This window comes from Phocoena sinus, chromosome 14 (genome assembly GCF_008692025.1).
Source record: "Phocoena sinus isolate mPhoSin1 chromosome 14, mPhoSin1.pri, whole genome shotgun sequence".
In the NCBI taxonomy this organism is placed as follows: Eukaryota; Metazoa; Chordata; class Mammalia; order Artiodactyla; family Phocoenidae; genus Phocoena; species Phocoena sinus.
Window position 1 is genome coordinate 43,423,599 of NC_045776.1, and position 16,421 is coordinate 43,440,019.

The following is a 16,421-nucleotide window of genomic DNA, read 5'->3' on the forward strand; positions in this document are numbered from 1 at the left end:
ACTTATCTTCGGAAAAGACACTGCGTATTTCGACACAAAAGGAGCCTACAGGTTTCATCAGACTTCCATAATCTGGACCTCGTTTCCCAGGTAATCCTGAAGCAGATCACACTTTCTCTGGGAGGAGCACAGTTAGCAAAGGCAGGTATTGGTCTTTGTGAGTTTGCATTGCTAATGAATTTATTAAACTGCTTAATTTTTTCCCTCGTAGTTTTGATACTGATCGACTTTTGATTCCTTTGCTGCATGCATAGTGCCATCTTGTGGCCACAATGCATATAACACTCACTTACTCCAATGGTACTTCGGCAGTGGTTTTTGAGCATGTGCTTCTGTTATTCCATCTATTTCTGTGGTCCAGAGGATCTCCAAATGGAGAAGCATGTGAATTACTACTAGGTGAACGTACACATAATTCACTGCTAAGCCAACTCAGCTTGGGCTTCATCTACCAAGAGTATATTTAGAAGCAATTATGATGTTTGTATTTTGTGCGTTTTCTTATTTTTTTCATAGCAGTACTCCAAGGACTGTTTTTCCCTCCTCACCCCAGTATTTTTCCTCTGATAAAGAGCCCGTGTAAAACTGGGGCGATGGTAGGCGTGGTCCTTAGAGGGGTTGGGAATGACAAAGCTCGAGATTACTCCAGCAGGGTCCAACTCAAGAGTGTTGTGAAACCAAACTTTCTGCTGGATAGAGGCTGAGAGCAGTAGATGAGGGGAAGTGGGACATCTGGGTTCCATCCCAATGTCAGCCTTGAGTAAAAGGACAGAACAATAAAACAAGTCTTTAATACAGTGAGTAGAATATCTTGACAATCTAAGCAACCGGAATATAGAAAGGAACTCTGAAATAAACACATATGTTGAGTCATTGCAAATAATTCCCATTCTCCACTAAAACCTTCATAGTTCTCTTTATATTCTCAGAGTTTATTGATAAGACTACAATGAGAACAAACGGGCTTGGGATGCAGCAAGTTAGAGGTTGCAAGTTAAATGAAGGATGGACAGATGAGACACATCATAGATCACGTGTAGGTTTAGTAAATCTACTTTGAAAATTTTGTTGGATTTTCAAAATTCACAATTGTCCTGTTTGAGTGTATCATGAGAAGACAGATTCCTGCCTTCAGTGATCTGAATTCCCAGTGAGGTTGGGGATAAGATTAATATACGCAAAATAGTTTCTTTTTCTTTAATCTGCATTTTGCCTTTTTTTTCCCCAACAAAGTACCCATAATACAAGAAAACATTTTGGTAAAATAACACTTTAAAAGTGAGAAAATTGGAGTGACAGAAAGAAGGGGTTGAACCCAGGCAGTACATCTTCTAAGAAAATAAATTAAGTGAACATTCTGGTTAGCAAATGACAACTTTTTAAGATTTAAAATACTGATAATTTCTACTAGTCAGAGATAGTTAGGGGGCTGTACCAATGGTTTGTTACAAAACAAACATTAAACTAAGTCTACAAAATGTACAAATATTTATTAGCAGACAGGTCAAGAAATTCATACAACCTGATTTTGTAACTCATGGCATTTCTACTCTGCCCTAGTCCCTTCTGACTAGCAGTTGATGAAAGGTAGATGGAATCATGTTCAGATGACAGGACGAGACAACATTGTGGTTGGCCAGATGGCAGGAATCTCCTGGGGGTGGAAGGACACAGGACTGGTGAGACTCCAGTGCTACAGTGGAGCCATCCGACTCTTGGGACCCCCATATTTTCATGCCTTGTTCATGGATCTGCATGTTGGGTGGTGGTGTACCCAATGCCTCAACAATAGCCAGTCTCAAAACCACTCATTTCACCAATTAACAAACTTCTATCTCTTATGCTAGTTAGCAAATCTTCCGATGTGGATTTTTTAAAATATATTTTAAAATTGAAGTATAGTTGAGTTACAGTGTTGTGTTAATTACTGCTGTACAGCAAAGCGATTCAGTCATACATATGTATACATTCTTTTTTTGTATTCTTTTCCATTATGGTTTATCATAGGATGGTGAATGTAGTTCCGATGTGGATTTTTTTTTTTTTGCGGTACTCGGGTCTCTCACTGTTGTGGCCTCTCCCGTTGCGGAGCACGGGCTCCAGACACGCAGGCTCAGCGGCCATGGCTCACGGGCCCAGCCGCTCCGTGGCATGTGGGATCTTCCCGGACCGGGACACGAACCCGTGTCCCTTACATCGGCAGGCGAACTCTCAACCACTGCGCCACCAGGGAAGCCCCCGATGTGGATTTTGATAATGATATTTGAAGGGCTAAGTAACCACCCCCGGAGTGTCAATTTCTGATCAGAATCCTTCAAACACTAAGCACACCTTGGAAATAAATTAGAACTAAGTGGTACACGTTTATCACACACCTTACACTGAAGTGAAAATGAAGTGAATTATCTCGTAGATATTAGAAGTCATGATGAAGAAGAAGATCAACATATCTTATTTTAAGGTCTTTGTATCAACATTTTTTTAAACTAATAGGGAAGATGGGGGAGAATAATTTGTAGTGACCTAAATTTAGAATACAAAAGAAACCAGGAGGGCTTCCCTGGTGGCGCAGTGGTTGAGAGTCCGCCTGCCGATGCAGGGGACACGGGTTCGTGCCCTGGTCTGGGAAGATCCCACATGCCGCAGAGTGGCTGGGCCCGTGAGCCATGGCCGCTGAGCCTGTGCGTCTGGAGCCTGTGCTCCGCAACGGGAGAGGCCACAACAGTGAGAGGCCCGCGTACCGCAAAAAAAAAAAAAAGAAAAAAAAAAAAAAGAAAACCAGGAAAGGCCACTGAGCTAGGTAGAGAAGCCCCAGAAGCAAGTAAGAAAAAAAAATTAATCCTTGGAATGAGTTCCATGGGAGAGGATCATTATGCTTCCCCTCGCTTAGCTGAAGAGTCATTTGTGGTGCATGGATTGCAGAAACCTCTGAGGAAGCAGAAAAGCTTATATGTAGCCCGCGTCCAATGCTGCTGAGCTGGGGTATTTGGTGCTGTCAACGATCTTAGGTCCCCGGGTTTGGAATCTGTACAACCAGGTGTGCTTTGCTTTGATTGCCTTTGAGGTTTTCTCTAAAGTTTCAGTAGATACTCTGCAGTGTCTTCGTTCAAGCTACTTTCAACTGAGGTTTAAATTTTATTACTGTTTCAAGCAATGTGCATTAATTATTAACCAAATAGTTGGATGAAGAAACTCATGGCTTTCATGGGAAAAAATAGTACAGCTCTTCAAGCTAAGTCTGTTTGTTTACTAGGTGTTACGGGCTGAGTCCTCTTCCCTCAAAATTCAGCTGTTGAAACCCTAATCCCTAGTACCTCGGAACGTGACTGTGTTTGGAGCTAAGGTCTTGACAGAGGTGAAGTTAAAACAAGGTCATCAGGATGGACCCTAATTCAATATGACCAGTGTCCTTATGCAAGGAGGAAATTTGGACATAGAGACTTAGTGACGTAGCAAGATCCACAATGTGTAAGTTCGAGGTTTATGTACATTGTGAGGCAGTAGAATATTTGAAGGCAGACTACATAAATTAAAGATGCACGCTGTAATTTCTAGAACTATGGTGCCAAAAACCTTTCCACAATGATACAAATGGTCTATATTTGTGCTGTTCAGTTGGTAGCCACTTGCCACATACAGTGTAGCCCTAGAATCTAAGGGCAAGTAGAAATCTTAAAAAAGAAAAAATGGAATTTTTCCTAATGCGAAAAGGGAAAGAAATTTCCACCCCCACTCCCTCTTTACTTTAGAAAACTGGTAATTGTTAATTCTTTCTCTGCCCTTTCAGATGGTATATCAATCTTTTAAAAAACTAAATAAGCCTTTTGCCAGCTTTACAGGCAGGAATGTCTTTCTCAAGGACTTGGGAGCCATCTCTTTGAATATCAAGGAAGAAAGCACCCCTATCTCTCCTTCTCCATGGGTGCCTGGCTCCAAATCGTAACTAGCTACCTGTCATAGATATTAAAAGATTTATTTCTTTGGATAAGGGCAGTCAACAAACACAATGGCCACCTCAATTACCAGGAGAATTTAAGATGAGCTATGTATGAAAATGGTTCTGGCACGCCTTGCTTGAGAACTAGTTATCGTTTATCTTGTGAACAAGTACGTAATCAGTTGTGCGCCTGGTAAGAGATTTTCTTCCGTCTTTGCAATTTCTTTGCGGGTTGCCTATGATGCACATCGCATTCTGGCTTAATGTTTATTCAATAATAAATCTGTTTTCTTTCTCTTCTACCTTTGTGAAAGTTTTTCTGGGTTGGCAGGAGATTTTGTTTTTAATTAGATTTCCACAAGAGCAACCAGTTAAAAAAATAAACATGAGGAGGTATAGTTAAAAGGTCAGTAGAAGAGCTACAGTGGAATTCTAGAACACACAACACACAAAGAAACGCAGAAAATAAGGAGCAGAGAAATGAAAGAACAGATGGGACCAAGAAAAAACCAAACACCAAGATGGTAGGTTTAAACTCATCCATGTGAATAACTGCTGTAAGTAAATTAAAACTTTCCATGAGAAAGCAAGACCTCTCTATATGATAATTACAAGAAACACACATTGGAAATATAAAGGCATAGACAGGTTGAGAATAAAAGGGTCAAAAAAGATATACCATGCAGACTGTAAGCCTAAGAAAGCTGGAGTGGTGACAGTGTTAGGCAAAGCAGATTTCAAGACAAAAAATATAACCAGAGATAAAGACATTCTATGATGAGTCATTTCTTTGGAAAGACACAGTAATTCTAAATGTATTTGTATCTAATAACACAGATATAACAACTTTCAAGGTACAAGAAGTAAACAGAGGAAGAATTAAAGAAGAAACAGACAAAACCACAATCAACTGGAGATGGTAACTTTCCTCTCTCAGCAATTAATGGAAAAAGTAGACAAAAAAATCAATAGTGATATAGAGGATTTGAACTACACTAATATGGTGAAACCAAGAGATTTCTGTATGTTAAAGAAATAAGATTTAATTATCTGACAGCTATTATGTGAAACACCTCATTTCTAAATGATACTTGATAAGCAACGTCTTACTGTATAAATTTCGATGTAGTGGGGACTGGAATATGTCTGTAGCGATTCAGGAAATCAATCAAGAATTGTTCCCATGTGCCACTTGGGGTGGGAGCCCTGTGGTCACAGAACAGTCTTCATGCTTTGGGATGTCATGATGTACCCGTGTTGTGAAATACTTATTAATGTCACACTATAGCATAGGCAGAAACTCTGATCTTTTCTCTTGTAAACTATAATAATAAACTATAACAGCCTCTCCACACTGGATGAATGATTTCATCTCTTGGGGTCAGATGTGCAAGCCTTCTTCAGCCAAATCCACAGGTTCCTCCAATGTTAATTTCTGGGCAGACAGCAAAACTCAGTCCCTTAGAACAAGGTTACTAGACTGGGCAAATAGAAATACAGAACTCCCAGTTAAACCTGAATTTCAGATAATAGGTAATTTTTTACTATGGGACATAACTTACACTAAAAAACTATTCATTATTGGTTTGAAACTCAAATTTAACTGGGCCTTCTGTTTTCTACCCTACTTAGGAAGGGAAATATATTCTTGGAAGGAGGCTGGCTGAGCAGGATATAAGCAGTTCGAATTAAGATGCCAAAGTCCCATAAACACCTGCCTTCAGAGTGCTGTCTCCTCCCTGACGACCAGCTATATTCCTTGTATGCTACGATGGGGGCAATAAGAATATGAGGGCAATAAGAAGATGGGGACAGTAAGAAGATATGGGCAATCCACCAGAGGGCAAACAGCAGAAGCAAGAAGAACTACAATCGTGCAGCCTGTGGAACAAAAACCACATTCACAGAAAGATAGACAAGATGAAAATACAGAGGGCTATGTACCAGATGAAGGAACAAGATAAAACCCCAGAAAAACAATGAAATGAAGTGGAGATAGGCAACCTTCCAGAAAAAGAATTCAGAATAATGATAGTGAAGATGATCCAGGACCTTGGAAAAAGACTGGAGGTAAAGATCGAGAAGATGCAAGAAATGTTTAACAAAGACCTAGAAGAATTAAAGAACAAACAAACAGAGATGAACAATACAATAACCGAAATGAAAACTACACTAGAAGGAACCAATAGCAGAATAACTGAAGCAGAAGAATGGATAAGTGACCTGGAAGACAGAATGGTGGAATTCACTGCTGCGGAACAGAATAAAGAAAAAAGAATGAAAAGAAATGAAGACAGCCTAAGAGACCTCTGGGACAACATTAAATGCAACAACATTGGCATTACAGGGGCCCCAGAAAGAGAAGAGAGAGAGAAAGGACCCGAGAAAATATTTGAAGAGATTACAGTCAAAAACGTCCCTAACATGGGAAAGGAAATAGCCACCCAAGTCCAGGAAATGCAGAGAGTTCCATACAGGATAAACCCAAGGAGAAACATGCTGAGACAAATAGTAATCAAATTGGCAAAAATTAAAGACAAAGAAAAATTATTGAAAGCAGCAAGGGAAAAATGACAAATAACATACAAGGGAACTCCCATAGGTTAACAGATGATTTCTCAGCAGAAACTCTACAAGGCAGAAGAGAGTGGCATGATAAACTTAAAGTGATGAAAGGGAAGAACCTACAACCAAGATGACTCTACCCGGCAAGAATCTCATTCAGATTCGATGGAGAAATCAAAAGCTTTACAGACAAGCAAAAGCTAAGAGAATTCAGCACCACCAAACCAGCTCTACAACAAATGCTTAAGGAAATTCTCTAAGTGGGAAACACAAGAGAAGAAAAGGACCTACTAACAAACCCAAAACAATTAAGAAATTGTCATAGGAACATACATATTGATAATTACCTTAAATGTGAATGGATTAAATGGTCCAATCAAAAGATACAGGCTTGCTGAATGGATACAAAAAACAAGACCCATATATATGCTGTCTACAAGAGGCCCACTTCAGACCTAGAGACACATACAGACTGAAAGTGAGGGGATGGAAGAAGATATTCCATGCAAATGGAAATCAAAAGAAAGCTGGAGTAGCAATACTCATATCAGATAAAATGGACTTTAAAATAAAGAATGTTACAAGAGACAAGGAAGGACACTACATAAAGATCAAGGGATCAATCCAAAAAGAAGATATAACAATTATAAATATATATGCACCCAGCATAGGAACACCTCAATACATAAGGCAACTGCTAACAGCTATAAAAGAGGAAACTGACAGTAACACAATAATAGTGGGGGACTTTAACACCTCACTTACACCAATGGACAGATCTTCCAAACAGAAAATTAATAAGGAAACACAAGCTTTAAATGACACAATAGACCAGATAGATTTAATTGATATTTATAGGACATTCCATCCTAAAACAACAGATTACACTTTCTTCTCAAGCGCGCATGGAACATTCTCCAGGATAGATCACATCGTGGACCACAAATCAAGCATCAGTAAATTTAGGAAAATTGAAATCGTATCAAACTTCTTTTCTGACCACAACGCTATGAGATTAGAAATCAATTACAGGGAAAATAAAGTAAAAAAACACAAACACATGGAGGCTAAACAATACGTCACTAAATAACCAAGAGACCACTGAAGAAATCAAAGAGGAAATCAAAAAATACCTGGAGACAAATGACAATGAAAACACGATGATCTAAAACCTATGGGATGCAGCAAAAGCAGTTCTAAGAGGGAAGTTTATAGCTATATAAGCCTACCTCAAGAAACAAGAAAAATCTCAAATAAACAATCTAACCTTACACCTAAAGAAACTAGAGAAAACACAAACAAAACCCAAAGTTAGCAGAAGCAAAGAAATCATAAAGATCAGATCAGAAATAAATGAAATAGAAACAAAGAAAACAATAGCAAAGATCAATAAAACTAATAGCTGGTTCTTTGAGAAGATAAACAAAATAGATAAACCATTAGCCAGACTCATCAAGAAAAAGAGGGAGAGGACTCAAATCAATAAAATTAGAAATGAAAAAGAAGTTACAACAGACACTGCAGAAATACAAAGCATCCTAAGAGACTACTACAAGCAACTCTATGCCAATAAAATGGACAACCTGGAAGAAATGGAAAAATTCTTAGAAAGGTAGAACCTTCCAAGACTGATCCAGGAAGAAATAGAAAATATGAACAGTGCAATAACAGGTAATGTAATTGAAACTGTGATTAAAAATCTTCCAACAAACAAAAGTCCAGGACCAGATGGCTTCACAGGTGATTTCTATCAAACATTTAGAGAAGAGTTAACACTATTCTTCTCAAACTCTTCCAAAGAATTGCAGAGGAAGGAACACTCCCAAACTCATTCTTTGAGGCCACCATCACCATGATACCGAAACCAGACAAAGATACTACAAAAAAAGAAAATTACAGACCAATATCAACGATGAATATAGATGGCAAAATCCTCAACAAAATACTAGCCAACAGAGTCCAACAACACATTAAAAGAATCATACACCATGACAAGTGGGATTTATCCCAGGGATGCAAGGATTCTTCAATATATGCAAATCAATCAATGTGATACACCATATTAAAAAATTGAAGAATAAGAACCATATGATCATCTCAATAGATGCAGAAAAAAACTTTTGACAAAATTCAACACCCATTTATGATAAAAACTCTCCAGAAAGTGGACATAGACGGAACCTACCTCAACATAATAAAGGCCATATATGAAAAACCCACAGCAAACATCATTCTCAATGGTGTAAAACTGAAAGCATTTCCTCTAAGATCAGGAACAAGACAAGGATGTCCACTCTCACCACTATTAGTCAACATGGTTTTGGAAGTCCTAGCTATGGCAATCAGAGAAGAAAAAGAAAGAAAAGGAATACAAGTTGGAAAAGAAGAAGTAAAACTCACTGTTTGCAGATGACATGATACTCTACATAGAGAATCCTAAAGATGCCACCAGAAAACTACTAGAGCTAATCAATGAATTTGGTTAAGTTGCAGGGTACAAAATTAATGCACAGAAATCTCTTGCATTCCTATATAAAAATGATGAAAAATCTGAGAAGGAAATTAAGGAAACACTCCCATTTACCACTGTAACAAAAAGAATAAGATACCTAGGAATAAACTTACCTATGGAGACAAAAGAGCTGTATGCAGAAAACTATAAGACACTGATGAAAGAAATTAAAGATGATACCAACAGATGGAGAGATATACCATGTTCGTGGATTGGAAGAATCAATATTGTGAAAATGACTATACTACCCAAAGCAACCTACAGATTCAATGCAATCCCTACCAAATTACCAATGGCATTTTTTACAGAACTAGAACAAAAAATCTTAAAATTTGTATGGAGACACAAAAGACCCTGTATAGCCAAAGCAGTCTTGAGGGAAAAAAATGAACCTGGAGGAATCAGACTCCCTGACTTCAGACTATACTACAAAGCTACAGTAATCAAGACAATATGGTACTGGCACAAAAACAGAAATAGAGATCAATGGAACAAGATAGAAAGCCCAGAGATAAACCCACACACCTATGGTCAACTAATCTATGACAAAGGAGGCAAGGATATACAATAGAGAAAAGACAGTCTCTTCAATAAGTGGTGCTGGGAAAACTGGACAGCTACATGTAAAAGAATGAAATTAGAACACTCCCTAACACCATACACAAAAATAAACTCAAAATGGATTAGAGACCTAAATGTAAGACTGGACACTATAAAACTCTTAGAGGAAAACATAGGCAGAAGACCCTTTGACATAAATCACAGCAAGATCTTTTCTGGTTCACCTCGTAAAGTAATGGAAATAAAAGCAAAAATAAACAAATGGGACCTAATGAAACTTAAAAGCTTTTGCACAGCAAAGGAAACCATAAACAAGATGAAAAGACAACCCTCAGAATGGGAGAAAATGTTTGCAAATGAATCAACAGACAAAGAATTAATCTCCAAAATATATAAACAACTCATGCAGCTCAATATTAAAAAAAGAAACAACCCAATCAAAAAATGGGCAGAAGACCTAGACATTTCTCCAACGAAGACATACAGATGGCCAAGAAGCATATGAAAAGCTGCTCAACATCACTAATTATTATAGAAATGCAAATCAAAACTACAATGAGTTATCACCTCACACCAGTTAGGATGGGCATCATCAGAAAATGTACGAACAACAAATGCCGGAGAGGGTGTGGAGAAAAGGGAACCCTCTTGCAGTGTTGGTGGGAATGTAAATTGATACAGCCACTATGGAGAACAGTATGGAGGTTCCTTTAAAAACTAAAAATAGAATTACCATATGACCCAGCAATCCCACTACTGGGCATATACCCAGAGAAAACCATAATTCAAAAAGACACATGCACCCCAATGTTCATTGCAGCACTATTTACAATAGCCAGGTCATGGAAGCAACCTAAATGCCCATCGACAGACGAATGGAGAAAGAAGATGTGGTATATATATACAATGGACTATTACTCAGCCATAAAAATGAATGAAATTGGGTCATTTGTAGAGACGTGGATGGATCTAGAGACTGTCATACAGAGTGAAGTAAGTCAGAAAGAGAAAAACAAATATCGTATATTAACGCAGATATATGGAACCTAGAAAAATCGTACAGATGAACCGGTTTGCAGGTCAGAAATTGAGACACAGATGCAGAGAACAAACGTATGGACACTAAGGAGGGAAAGCAGCGAGGGGTGGTGGTGGTGGTGGTGGTGGGATGAACTGGGAGTTTGACATGTATTATACACTGATGTGTATAAAATTGATAACTAATAATAACCTGCTGTATAAAAAAATAAAATAAAATTCAAAAATTCAAAAAAAATAGACCTTATTTAACAAGGAAAAAAAAGAAGATATGGGCAGTAAGAAGATGGGGGCAATAAGAAGATAAGGGCAAAAAGCTGCAGAGAAGGTCGCATTTTTTATTTAAATATTTTGATGATACACATACCATTACAACGTTTCTTCCGTAGGACAAATGTAAAAACGAATACAATCACCCTTTTAGGAACAAAGAAAATCATTTAGAAAACGTGGTGACTTTATATTATATATAGGAGCCATGTTAGGTTTTTTAAGCCTGTCTGAAGAGGAAATTTAAGACCAAGTTTTGTCTGGAGTACATAGGTCACATTCACATTTTCACACAGTAGTGATATTCTTGTTGCAGACTTGGCAAAAAATAACTACTAAGTCTATAATGAAAAAAAAGCAAAAACAATTAGTACATAGAGAATAAAAAATTTATAGCATGGAACAGTGACCTTCATTTTGGCCACAGGCTTATGGTGTCTAAAAATATATGCCTTTTATTCATACACGTCAGTGGGCGTAAAAAAGTGTAAACCTATTGCATAACATATTTTTAAAAGTGTGCCACAAAATGAATTTTTAGAGATTCATTTTCCTAGTAAATATATTAAAAATTCATGAAATCACAGCCTTTAAAATTTATGGAAATTATTTTGTTGTGGAGGATGTTTATATAATTGATTACTGATATGCACTTATACTTTGAAATCTGAAATGGATCATTTCTTCAGGGAGCAATAAAAATACTCTATTTATTTGGCCAAAACACCCAAAACACTTTTCAGAAAGAAAGGCAAGATGTACAAATTCAGGTCAGCTACACAATATTTAATATTCCATGTAGTAAGCCATGACTAGCTAGTCAATGACTTTGAGATATGGAATAAATCATAATTTCAAACTCATAATTATAGAAATTATAGGGTCTTTCAGTATTTTTTGCAAGTATAGGTAAAAGAGAGTAGCTTCTAAAATTCAGTTTAATACTACAAATATTGATTTGGCACCCATGGTAGGCACTGAAGATTTATAGCAGTGAAAAGGATTCTTACCACCACGTATATAGTTAATTTAGACGTACTAAATTAGAAGATAATGTATCCTGAGTTTTTAAATAGTATATTATTCCTATAAAAAATAAAGTGATTTTATATTTATGAATTTTGCCCTGAATTTGAAGTATTTAATATTTTCATGATTATTGAGTGACAAAGGGAAGGTATAATGCTATTTTTGAGGTCACACAACACACGCACACACACACTCAGAGTTATATGCACAGAAACACACAGTGTGTGTTCTTACCATGTCAGTGTTCCAAAATTCAATTAACCTTACGTGGATTGAAGGGCCTCTAGTTTTAAGGAAATCAAACAAGCAAAATGGGTCACTCAAACTGTGCATGTATCTTTGGATAAATAAGTTGTTGATAATCTGCTAGGTGCAGGAATGTATGGAATATAGAACAGCAATGTTAAATGTTAACATGGTAGGCAAAGAGGCCCACTCAGTTTCATGGGGGGCTCTGTCGGATGGCTCATGAACTGGACACTTTGTTAATTTGATAAAATTCTTAGAAGCCAGATTTATTCTCTATTTCACTTGCTTTGTGAGTATTGTTTGGCCATAAGTCACTCAAAGGCACCTAAGTCACAGCATCATCATTACGCCCCCTCAGTAAGTCCTGGGGCATTTCTGAATTGCACTCCTAGAAGCTGAGACAGTGAGGTTCTCTGCATATTAGTGACTGAGAAAAATTTGAAGCCCAAGGTATATGTGCCTCTTACGTAAGGCTCATGAAAAGCCAGGTCCTTTGAAAACATGAAATGAGTCACTGCTAGCTAAACTCTGGGGCAGTGTCTGGTTAGGAGGACTGCTGGACTGTGCTAGGCTTGGAGACCCTGGTGGAAGATGTGGTTATTGTGTAATTAGAATGACTAGACTCCTTGAAGCCTGAGTCTGGCAGAGGGCCCGGGACTCCAGCTCCAGAAACCACAGTCTTTTTGGCCATTACAGAGGTTTCGGCAGGAATCTGGTAATTAGATTGCAGAGCGGAAGCTGGTGTTAGCACTCTTTCCATCACTGTCACGTTCTGTCCTACGGCTACACTGTGCGTGGCCAGAGGGGGCTGCACACGGGAGCTGGGGGTGAGGAAGCGCTCTCTTTCCCGCACCATAACATAGTGTGCATCGGGCAGATGCGGGGTGCCCTCCAGGGGGCCAGGTGAGCCCCCGTGAGGCTGGATGACTCTCTCGGTAACCATGATGCTACCCCCGCTAGCGTACTGCTGCTCTCCCAAGAGGGACGCCGGGGCATAGACCCGCTCTGTCACCATCAGGCCTTCGGACTGTCTGGGGTCCAGGGCCACAGTGCTCAGTGGCACTGTGGAGCCCGTGGTATAGGAAGTTTCTGTCACTATCACGTTACCAGAAGCCAATGGATCTGAAAGTGGTGCCGCTACCTTTTGAGCCTGCCTAGAAGACACAGATTTTTCAGTGACTATTTCCTGAGTGACTTTCTCTGTGTTTGCTTCATGCAAAGGTTTTGGAACTTGAAAGCTGCTACCGGAGGGATAAGTATTCTTGGAATCAACCCTGGTTTGCTCATAGAATGAATGTGAAGCTGCCTTCACGTCTGTTTTTATCATAGGTTTTGGCCTCTGCTCGATTTCCGTATCCATCTCTACATTTTGACCCAAGCAAACTTCAGCGAGTGTCTTGAATTTCAATCCTAAGTCATCTAAGAAGCCGTCATCTAGCTCTCCTTCAATAAAACTGCAACAGCCAATGGAACCCTGGAGAGAGTCAGTTTCTTCCTGAGAGTAAACCAGAAGGCAATCTTTGGCTGTGTGAATGTCATCTTCCTCGGTATAAGAGGCAGCTTTCTAAAACGGAAAGAAAAACAGGCATATAATGAGTGATGCACTTCCTTTAAGAACAAGTCTCTAGATTCCTGCTCAAAATGTTTAACCTCGGTCTTGTAGTTAGACAAGAAACACCAGAGAAGCACAAATTGAAGGACATCCTACAACAGGACTGGCCTGTATTCTTAAAAAATATTCATATCATGAAAGATGGGAAAGGCAAAGGGCATTGTTTCAGGTTAAAGGAGACACAAGTGTCATGATAACTAAATGGAAAGCAGGGCCCTAGACGGTAAAAATAGTGGCTATAAAAGACATTTTGGGGATAACTGGCTAAACTGAAATATGCCATGTGTCACTATTCAATCTCTGTACTGTGGTGATGTAAGAGGATGTGCGTGTGCGCGTGTGGGTGTGTCTGTGTGAGAGAGAGAGAGTGACAGAGAGACGGAAGGAGGGAGGGAGAAAAGGCAAAAAGCAAATGTGGCAAAATGTTAATATTTGGGTAATCTGGGTAAAGAGTAAAAAGGAGTTCAAACTTTCTATTATTCTTGCAAAATTTCTGATGAGTTTGAAATGATTTCCAAATTAAAAGCTGAGCACACCTACATAATCAAGACTGGTTCACGCAGGATTAGAGCAGAGAGGGGAAAAGATACTGAAATAAAACAGGACACCAGAGTGGAGCCCGGCAGTGAGATGGGAAATGGACGAGAAGTGCTCTTCCTTGACACTGACCAAATCACCATTTCCCTGTCTACTTGGGGGCGGGCAGATGGTATGAAAGAAGGGAGAATGGGAGGGAGCAGAAAGTGGGAAAACACTCAGGTAATTTGCAGCCATGCAGATGGGAGGGGACAGAAATAAACTGGCCTCTGTGGAAGCCCATCCCCTCACTCCTCTCAAGGGTCCTTCAGGTCCCTAGCAATCTGACTCTGCCCATTCCATTCCCAGGCATGACCCTGTTCTCAAGAGAAGCTTCTAATTTCTAATCCCAGGCACGAGCTTTCTGACTGCATCCCATCATCTTTCCTGAAACTTTCCTTCTAATTTTTTATGAACCACCCCAATAGTGAACCAAGTACTTGCCTTCAAAAGAAAACACTTAAAGGGACATAACGGATTGTGATTTTTAGGTCACATAGTCTCTCCCCTCCCACCCTACCCGGCGCATCCCTAGCAAGTCTGCCCCTGCAGGGGGACAGCACTTTCTGACCCACTGACATCAGCCTGGTCATGTGACTCGCTTTGGCCAATGAAACGTGAGTGGGAAAAGGCAGTGGCTTTGGGGGTCATTGCCAGGTTTGGCATTGCTCTGTTCCCTGCGCCCCAAGGACGCCAGCTTCCTGGGCACAAGCTGTGCTCTCAGCACACATCTTGGGATGCGGACCACATGGGGCAGAGCAGAGCTGCATCGAGGGGCAAAAGCACGAATGTGGGAAACATGCCCTGGCGAGAAGCAAGATCGTGGGGTCATTTGTTGTCTCCACATAATTGAGCTGACTGACTGACCCAGTGGGTCACACCTCTCCTTTCTCATTGCCTGTAAGCATTCTCTTAATGAAAGGAGCGATGTCCCATTTAGATCCAAGAAAATGATCACCCTAATAACATCACGTTCACATAGAAATGTCCGCCCCCCTTTCCCCACCAATACATAAAAAACAACACTTACTTCAGAGAAATAACTTCTTAAGAATTCCTCATTCACTGCCACTGCAGCTGCTCGAGCTCCGGCCACTTCTCTAGAAGCCACCGTGGCTCTCGTGGTCCTAAGGGTTTCCGTGGTCATCAAGGCTCCTGCTGTCCCTGTAACCTGGGTGGCCCCCCCTGAGACGAGGCTCCTGTATTCCTCCCATCGGCCGTCCACCTCGGACATCTCATGCTGCCCTTTGATAAAGGAAGCGGAGCTGCTTCCTTTCACGGTAGCACCGTTGGTTGTCACAGCCCCTGCTCCGCCGCCTACAGCTGCACTGTCTCTGTGGTCTGCTTCTAGAAGAGGCAGCACTGCCTGTGAGAGCAAATACAGCCGAGTCACGGACGGTCAGTACGGTTGGTAGAAGGACCTGAGCTAAGTGAGCGTATGCAGGGAATAAGATACTTCCGCAGAGTCAAATTAGGAAAACTTTGCTTGAATGACTTCTGCCGGCCCTATGCATCGCGTGGAATGGAAATGTAGAAGCACCTGGCTGTGGAAGACAGCCATTTAATATTGGGACAAACATTTCTACCTAAATCCCTACACACGCTTCCTCTCTTTAACCTTTGTTCTACATTCTCGGTGTCACTGCCTGATGCTTCTTCTACATTCTCTGTAACTTAGGACCTGTCAGGGTAGAGCAAAACCACCTCAGCTCTGTCCTGGCAACAAATACAAAGCCCTGTGTTTAACGAAGGCATGTGAATGAAATCTGTAGTGACCACTTCACTCTCTCATGACCTAAGGTGTTAGAAACACTTCCCAAGGCCCCTTTAAAGCAGAAAAGAAGACGTGTTCTGTTGACATCTGATTATCTGACCTTGTCTTCAGGTGGTGCCCCTTCGTTGTTCCAAGGATGCAGCATCTCTATGGTACCAGGGATGGGGGTAAAGCCTTTGGCGCCCTTCCCACAATGGCACTTCAGCAGTAGAAGTGGTACAACTGGACAGAAACAAAATTGAGTACAGATTTTCAAATTTATGTTGCATAATTTTGGAATTTGCGTTATCACTTCCTG

At 40.0% G+C, this 16,421-nt stretch overlaps 1 protein-coding gene across 2 annotated transcripts in view; it reads right to left on the reverse strand.

The window, feature by feature from the left end:
- Positions 1-10,931: 10,931 nt before the first annotated feature.
- DSG2 (desmoglein 2) overlaps positions 10,932-16,421 on the reverse strand; it is a 47,044-nt gene continuing 41,554 nt past the window's right edge. For both annotated transcript variants that reach the window (XM_032603562.1, XM_032603564.1), the window contains 3 exons: positions 16,224-16,345; positions 15,380-15,715; positions 10,932-13,725 (listed from right to left, as the gene is read on the reverse strand). In XM_032603562.1, the coding sequence (XP_032459453.1) occupies positions 12,706-13,725; positions 15,380-15,715; positions 16,224-16,345 (1,478 nt within the window). In that variant the 3' untranslated portion in view covers positions 10,932-12,705. The remainder of the gene's footprint in view (positions 13,726-15,379; positions 15,716-16,223; positions 16,346-16,421) is intronic.